Consider the following 8,975-nt stretch of genomic DNA (forward strand, 5'->3'; position numbering starts at 1 on the left):
ATCTTAATCTGAAAAGCTGCCAAATAAAATATAGTGGAGTAAAGTAGTAAAGAGTATAATATTTTCCTCTGAATTGTAGTGGAGTAGAAGTATGAGGTAATAGAAAATGGAAATACTGTAGAAGTACCTTAAAATTGTACTTAAATACAGTAAATGCAGTTAGGTACTGTGTAATACTAAATTTTGAGATAATGAGTCAGAAAATGTTATTTTAAAGTCGTAATTAGGAAAAAAAAAAACAACCACTATAAGAGTGTACTCAGTAGAGTGCAGATCTCTGCTAGGTGTGTACAGTCAAGATGGCAGTGAAAATAAAAAAAACAGGGATTTATTCATCTCGTATCATGCCTAACTTTAGTGGATCGTAAAATATTGGGTATGGAATTAATCTGCAGATGCTCCAGTTGAAGATGAGACCAAACTTTTCTATGAATGTCAGTTTTTGAGACATGACAAAGGCCAAAATGTGGCATGCAACAGACTAGGTAAGCTTTGTTTTTAGCGTAGTCAATTGCTGGAAATGCCTTTTGTTATGTTGTAACACTTATTAAAAAATAGCAAGGACTGCCAAGCTTTACGATAGTATCATAAGGAATTTTATCAATATTTATTTGAATTCACAACTAGGGATATGCAGAGTATTTTTTATTTGTATCTGTATTTGTTGAAACAGCAAAATTATTTGTATTTGTATTCGAATAAAGTCAAAAGAGGCTTAAAAATCCTGTTTTGTTTTTATTACGCTTTCATTTTAGAAAAGTAAAGTGTTACAATAAGTGTTCATGAATAAACTACCTTACAAAGGAGGTCGCCATATCGGGTCTCGAACTGGAGTCTCCCAGATCCTAGACAACTGCGCTGAATACTGAACTAAAACTTTGCTTGTTGCCTCATTGCAGACAGATCTCTACTTATTTATACACCCATAACACAGAGACAGCACAGCATGTAACGTGTAGGGAAGAACTTCAAAGGCGATTCTTGGTTTGCACTTTTCATTTACTGCCTATTTTTTACAACTTAACTTTGTGGAAAGCAGAAGGGGAAAAACAGGTCATGGAGAGTCACTTGGGAGCACTTCATGTATGTCAGTAGCTCAGCTTTATCTTTGGGGAACACCCCCAACTCTGGAAGTGATGTCCAAATTAGGAAATGTGCGTCATGTAGCAGGTGGATGTGACTCCCCTTGTTGAGACTTGCTGATAGACGTAACAGCGGAGCAGAGGAGAGAGACTGAGATAGCGATCTTTTTTTCTTCTTCCCGAAAACAAATAATTTTTAAAATATTTGTATGAAACAAATATTCATAAAAAAACAACAACAACAAAAAACAACCCACTATTTGTGCTATTGATGTATTTGTATTCGGGCACACCCCTATTCACAACACAACTCACTCTCAAGGTACTACACTTAGCAGAGATAAACTTTTCATCAGTTTTTTTCTCTTGGCAGAACCTGGTACAGTTAAATACTACTGTTAGCACACTGATAATTATTAAAAACCAAAGTCATAATCTGTTATTTGAAAGTATTTTTCTCTCAAGACAGCATAATGCCATGAATACAATACAGACAATATTCAGTTAGCAATATAACCATCACAAAAAACAAAGCTGCAACATTAATTTAATCAAGAAAATGTACCAACATAACAACATGTGGGTTTTCAGGGTTCTCCTGTGCTTTCTTAAAATTCAAATTAATAAATTAAACAGCTAACATCAATTGACAGTTATCAATACACACAGTGTAGTTGGGTGAGCATTACTATAAGCTCTGTACTAATGTTAAATAATATTTTGACCTTTCATTTGGCCCTGCAGGGTGGATATCAAGCTTTGCCATAATAAATCTACTGAGCCATCTGACAGGTGATACCATTCTCTAACCCTGACCTAATACGCTTTAACTGTCCTTGAATCCTACTCTCACCCAAGCAAAGAGCAGATACCCAGGAGCTTGACCCAGCCTTATACCTACAAATGCTGCCCCTCTGGCTTGACACACAGTTTCATCTGAATTAATGTTAAAACTTACACTTTTCCTACTATGACAAGTCAAAATGTCTGCTGTGAAAAAGGCCTTTAATGAAATAAACTGCTCTGGTTATAATTCTGACTCACTCTTTTAGTTAGTTATTAAATTGTTTATCTTTTCCATAGAGGTAAAAACATCCATTACAAAAGTATTACAGTACAATTTGTATCTCTCATGTCAAGTTGATTAATGTGTAATGATGAACTTTATGGTATAAGTGCCAAATGGATGCAATATTCAGCATTACTAGTGAAATTACTCTGATTATCACAGAATATTGTTTTTTATTGTTTTTTGTCAAATTAAATTTATCAACAAAGTCAAAATGATTAGAGATATATTTTTTAAGTACTTTAAGATTAAATCAAGGGTGGATTACCAACCAGGCAAAGTGGGCAATTGCTCTGGGACCCCAGACCCCCAGGAGTCCCCAAAAGCCCCAAGATCAATGTGTGCCAATTTGTTTGTTGCAATATGAGTGTGGATACATTTAAGAAGCATAATATAACTGACACGAGAAAAGCCTTAAGGCGGGTCCTGCTTCATTAAAGGGGTGCCCCAGAGATTTAGTTTTGCACTATGTCCACCGTCTGCTGTTGATGCTGGGCAGCTAGCATACTGTAGGTTTTTAGTGTGTTTTAGCTGAAAACAGTGGCCTACTGTGACTGGAAATGAGGTTGATGAGAGCAGCGAGACTTAACCAAAACAATAAAGGTGTGAGCTGTAAAACCAAAACTTTGAGCTGAAAGACACTCAAATGTTCTGCTGAGGGGAACTTCAAAATTGGGTCTTTGGGTTTGTTAGACACCTTTCATATAAATAGACTGACTGACTGTTCATAGAAAAATATTGATTGGTGCAGATATAAAGGCTTCAGCAGTCTGAGTTAGTCATATCAAGTGGATATCTGCCACATTTACAATCTTTTTTGCATCAAATTCCCTCTTTGTGTTTCCTTGGACAGTGTTTCCCTGTTGAGCTGTTGTGGAAGTAAAATAACAAAAAGAGGGACTTTGGCACTAACAAGACTGTAATGTTGAAAGATATCTACTTGATTTGACTCATTTGCATGACTGAAGCTTCATATTAGCTTCAGATAAACTTTTAAATACACTTTTGCACAGAAAGAGGGCTGTGGATTTTGTCCCCCATCACTTACGTTGTAAGTGCATTATGAAGGGATCTTCTATAAGTCAGTATGAGCAGGAGGAATGATTATGGCAAGAAAAAAACAGTTTCAGTGTTCATTTGGGCTCCTTGTTTTAAGACAGACTTGAAAAATTATGAACCCATATGGGAAACAGATTTTGGAATTACACTTACAGATAAAGAATGGGTTGGCATCTTATGCAATTCAAAGTACATGTCACGTGATATGCGCACTAGGTTAATTCAGTTTCCTTCAGTATCCTTCTCTCTGTTGGGCAGGATAGAACGTTACTATTCGAAATGGGAAAGATTTCTTCTCTACATTAACGGCCCATAAAGACAAATTTATGTCTTAACTCCCTTTCATGTATGCCTCCTTCCATGCATGTACTCACCTGGTCTTAATTACGAAACAGCCTCTTTTCTATTTGTATTTTATTGGTAATTCATTTTTTTTTGTTTTCTAGTTAATATCTTAGTCCTCTGTTTTAAGTGTATATGTTATATTGTTATTTTCTCCTTGTTTGATACTTGTGTATATTCCTATGTCTGTTTAAAGTTCAATGAAATGTTAATTGTTAAAAAAAAAAAAAAAAAAAAAGGTGAGCCCATCCTTTGAGAGAGGGATGAAGAGGGGGGATGTTGGGGGCCCAGTGGCTCATTATTTATCACTAGGGCCTCATAGCAGTTCCATTCGGCCCTTCAAAATAGAATGCGCTTTCTAAATCCACTCTGCGCCTATACACTGTGCGTTATGGTTTTCGTTTCACACCCGGAAGCACTGCACGCTCCCGCGCTCGCCTCTCTGCCGCCTTCTTCTGGCGCAGGGGAGTTTAACTCCTACCTCCATATGAGTAACTTATTGACACGCTTACCGACCAGTGAAAATCGATTCGGGTTTAAGAAAAACAGGTTCGGAAAATTGTTTTGGCGGTGTCGTTAACCAAGGCAGAGCAGCGCGGCTACAGACTGCAGCGTCCCCGCCGCCAGCCAGTGACATTGACACATCAGTCAGTGAATGTGTGTACGGGACCGGTAGGCTCCGGAGCGCTTCCCCCCCGCAGGTCCCGCAGCTTCAGCTACAATGAGCGAATACTTCAGCCTGTCAGACTGCGATGTTATCGGCTTCGACTTGGACCATACGCTATGCCGGTACCATCTGAAGGAGACCTCCAGGGTGAGTGTGTGCAGCTAGCTCCAATACACAATCATATGGTGGCCGTGACGCTTCGATCCGCAGAACATCTGGATTAAAAATAGCACGGAGCCGTCAATAGGCTCAGCGGTCACTTGTCAATTCTCTGTCGCCTGTATGAGTGAATGCTGGAAACGCATATGAATGTGGTCAGTGGTTAAACGCAGAGATGCGATGCTCCTGATGCTGCAGTCACTCTGCGTGTTACTCATACATGTCTTTAAATCCTCTCTGAGGCCTATTGACAGCGAGCAGCTTATTATGTCACCATGCATTCGCTTTTATTAGGAGCTACATGCATCTGCAGACTCACCTGCCGTGGCTGCATTCTGTGACCCTGAGTGACAAAAGAAGAAGACTGTTGAACCTCAGCTAATCACTGTATCAGAACTAAGGCCTGTCTGATAAGGCCTGGAGTTCAGTGATGCTCTGTGCTGTCCCATGCACGACACATTTATGCCTGCTGTTCTTGTCCATGAATAGGGAACCTCACAGGGCTGCCCAATAATAAAAGTCTCAGTTGACTGATAGGAGCTCTTCGATTATTGAGTGGTCCCACTGAAAAATCTGTTTCTTATGCCAAACAATCTCTCCAAATCTAATGTTATCAAAGGTCAAAGCGTATTGCATAATGAATGTGAAAGTGGTTACTAGAGCTGCAATGATTAGTCAATCGACAGAAAAATAATCGCCAACTATTTGGATAATCCTTTAATTGTTTTGTGTCATTTTTAAGGAAAAAAAACTCATTCTTTTGTTCCAGCTTCTTAAATGTGAATATTTTCTGGTTTCTTTAGTCCTCTATGACAGTAAACTGAATATCTTTGGGTTGTGGACTGTTAGTCGGAACAAAACAAGACATTTGATGTAGCATGTTTGGCTTTGGGAAACAGTGATTAACATTTTTCACAATTTTCTGACTTATTATAGAGCAAACGACTTATTGATTAATCAACTAAATAATTGAGAGATTAATCGATAATGACACCTCTTTATAAGGTGATAATATGTTAATGTTGTGTTTACAGCTTGTTTTGTTAATGCAGCTTTAAAAGGTACTCACCATGTTGTATCGATGTCTTGAAACACAATTATGAACCGTGTTGAGTTGCAGTCTTGGCTTTCTGTCGCCTGCCATCGCTGTTTTCATTTGCATTCTGACTGCGCTGCTAATTCCAGAGTGACATGATTTCATTTTTGTTTTTGCAGCTGATCTATGAGAGCTTTGCCAGGTATCTGGTGGAGCATAAAGGCTATGACAAGGACCTCCTGAATTTAACCCCTGCTACCTGGGATTTCTGGTGAGTCATTACCAGGAGTTCTTCCACTTCAAAGGAGAACTATGACATAAACAGGTGTAATCTGTTTTTCCAGTTTTTTTTTAAAGGATGTCATAGTGACTATATTCATCCATTACTCATGGCTAAAAAAAATCAATCTTATAATCACAGTGTACCAACATCCACTCCATCGCTGAGAAACATGCCTCTCCCTTTGCTCTAATGTGTTACCTTACTCAGAATTTTGCAAAATCAATCAATAAATCACTCTAACAAGTCCCAAAAGTTTTGCATTTTTTCTCCTTCATTAGATAGTGACAGTAGAGAGATGCCTGGAAATGATAGAAGAGAGGGATAGGGAATGACTAGCAGCAAATATTCTTGCCCAGATAAGAACCAGGACCATGGTTCTTATGTTCATGTTCGGCACCTTTACTCCTGGGCTACAAGGGCGCCCCATTGAAACCATTTCTGAAATCTGTCTTTTTTATTTAATATTCTGCTAATTTGCAAGCTTTGGCATTTAATACTGAGCAAACTGCACGAAACAAACTATACATATGTAAAACACACTCATAATGCTCCAAATCAAAACACAGTACTCCAAATCACAAAAAAGAGCTAGGGGAAATCTTGTTTCAACATAACCAAATTTACAGTATGTATTTATGGGATAAAAACAAGCAAATGCATGCTGTACACTCACAGAGTAAGTGGCGCATTTCCTGAAAGTCTGCTCAAGGCCTGAGGGCCTTGGTGTGGCCTAAACAGGGTTAAATCCTCTGCTACTGTCCAGCTCCCTTCCTCTTCACCCTCTACACTGCAGACTTCATGCACAACTCAGCTAACTGCCACCTGCAAAAGTTCTCTGACGATTCCGCAATAGTCAGCCTCATCACAGACATTGACGACAGGGAACACAGACAACTGACTCAGGGCTTTATTGAGTGGTGCCGGCAGAACTGCCTCTAGATCAATGGAGGGAAAACCAAAGAGCTGGTGGTGGAATTCTGCAGGTGCAAGTGCTCTCCTCCTGTACCAGTGAACATCAAGGGAATGGAGGTGTTGAAATCTTACAAGTACCTGGGTGTTCACCTGAATAATAAACTGGACTGGACAGACAACTCAAATGCACTGTATGAGAAAGGACAGAGCTCCTCTGTTTTTCCAGTGCGGGGGGGGGGGGGGGGGACCCCTGAGGACCTTTTTTGATTCTGTGGTGGCATCAGCCATCTTTATGGAGTGGTCTGCTTGAGCAGCAGCATCTCGACTGCTGACAGGACTTAACAGACTCCTTCAGTAACAAGCTGCTTCACCTGCGGTGTGTGAAGGAGAGATACCGCAGGTCCTTCCTCCTGCTCCTGTCAGACTTTACAGTCAATACTGTTTCCAGTAGACCACACACCAAAACTGACAAATCACTTGTGCAGTATCAATGTATACTAATCTGTGCAATATCAATATTTCCTATGTGCAATAATGTGAATTCAGCCATTCAGTCTGTCTACTTATGTCTACTTATTATATCTTGCTTTTTTGATAATGCTTCTTGCTAGTGGACTATCCCCTTTGCTGCTGTAACACTGCAAATTACAATACCAATTTTGCTTGATTTATAAGAGATTCTCAGAAAATTAATTATAAGGAACCCTCTACCTGGTGCATTATTAAAATATTAATGTTTATATTAAGAATTGGCCTCAAAGCAGTTACGTTAAAGTGCTTTTTATTTAATATGAACACACTACAACAGTAAACACAATGTAGTGCAACTCAACTCAACTACAGGCTCTGCAGTCAGTGAGTAAAGAGTGATCAGTGATCAGTACTTACTTTAGTGCAGTGTATAAACAACAACTTTAGATTTCTAAGTTGAATCAGCAGGCAGCCAGTGTAAATAAGGTGGCTACAAACATACCTGCTGTAATGTAAACATCACTAATACCTCAGGTAAACAAACACTGTCTCACAAAGCTTTTGTGCAACAGGCCCAGCGGTGCGTTCAGTGGAGCAGCTCCCGGCATGTTCAACAAGATCTGGCCACAAGATCTCACACAACGAGATCTCGTGGCCAGATCTCGTTGAACATGGCGGGAGCTGCTCCACTGAAGGCACCACCAAGCCTAAAGGCAGATGTCTGGATTCATTTCAGATTAAAAAGGCATGCATTAAAAGATCGATCTCAGATTTTATGAATCAGTTTCGATTCAGATTGATTCATTCATTCATTCGCCCTAGTCTGTACTGAACACTAGTGATGAAACTGATATTGATCTTGGAATATATTGGGATTGTTCCTTTATGCTACCACTCTACAGTACTGATCAAGTGTATAGTCTGCTAATTTTACATTTTATGACAAAAAAAATTGTTGCAGTGGCTCAGAAAGCAAATGTTGATGTCCAGTGCAATTGCTGATATTGAAGTGTCCATGCTTAAGACGGGGCAGCAGTCACAATATGTGTTCCATTGTTCATTTTGCATTTAAATAACATGCTGACTAAGTTTTGTGTCCAGTTTTAAAGGTCTAGTGGTGGATCTGGAGGAGGGAAACCTTGTGAAGCTGGCTGAAGATGGAACTGTCTTGCGGTAGGCTCTTCTTGCATGAAATTTGTTTAATCTTCTCCCTGAAATATCTCTTCACTTCACTTGTCATAGTTATTATTGTCCTTACAGATTTTAAAGTGGGGTAATAGTTTGTTTTGTTTTTTTTCCTTGCGTAGAGCGACACATGGAACCAATGATCTCAGTACAGAAGAGATCATCAAACATTATGGTCCTAAAAGGGAGTGGAAGCACTTCAACAGCCTCAATACCTCCTTCACTAGATCGGGTATCCTGTTCCTATCCATTTTTGTTATCTAATATCTGTATGTTGTTGACTCTTAAGTAGGCTAATGCAGTGTCCAACGTTTTCACCAGCCCCGGGGCATCGGGCCATCAGTTATGTCAGACCCCGGGCTAATGTGCAGTATGTGGGATTTAACTGATTTCCTGCTCCCTTGTTTTGGTCTTTGTAGCAAAATACTATTTCTATGACAACTACTTTGATCTACCTGGGGCTTTTCTCTGTGGAAGAGTTGTGGACATGTTGCATAAGGTAATATTTGATAAGATATGATTTCATATTAGTAGTTGAGAATTCTTTGTGGAAAAACATTTTCAAATGTGTCTTTATTTTTTTTGGAAACAGCGAGGAAATGAGGTGAATTCTGACTTTTGGAAAGACATGGTTGCTGCCATCGACCACAATTATAACACATCTGCATTCAAAGGTATGGATTTTATCCCTCACCAACACACATTTCATT

The 8,975-nt window shown here is 39.3% G+C and overlaps 1 protein-coding gene across 1 annotated transcript in view; it reads left to right on the forward strand.

Annotated features, from left to right (window-relative positions):
* Positions 1–3,955: 3,955 nt before the first annotated feature.
* Positions 3,956–8,975, forward strand: part of nt5dc1 (5'-nucleotidase domain containing 1) — a 70,448-nt gene continuing 65,428 nt past the window's right edge. The window contains exons 1-6 of the mRNA XM_067573108.1: positions 3,956–4,366; positions 5,594–5,685; positions 8,182–8,253; positions 8,388–8,497; positions 8,685–8,764; positions 8,858–8,939. Coding sequence (XP_067429209.1) covers positions 4,274–4,366; positions 5,594–5,685; positions 8,182–8,253; positions 8,388–8,497; positions 8,685–8,764; positions 8,858–8,939 — 529 coding nt within the window. The 5' untranslated portion in view covers positions 3,956–4,273. The remainder of the gene's footprint in view (positions 4,367–5,593; positions 5,686–8,181; positions 8,254–8,387; positions 8,498–8,684; positions 8,765–8,857; positions 8,940–8,975) is intronic.

Source organism: Thunnus thynnus, chromosome 18 (assembly GCF_963924715.1).
Source record: "Thunnus thynnus chromosome 18, fThuThy2.1, whole genome shotgun sequence".
In the NCBI taxonomy this organism is placed as follows: domain Eukaryota; kingdom Metazoa; phylum Chordata; class Actinopteri; order Scombriformes; family Scombridae; genus Thunnus; species Thunnus thynnus.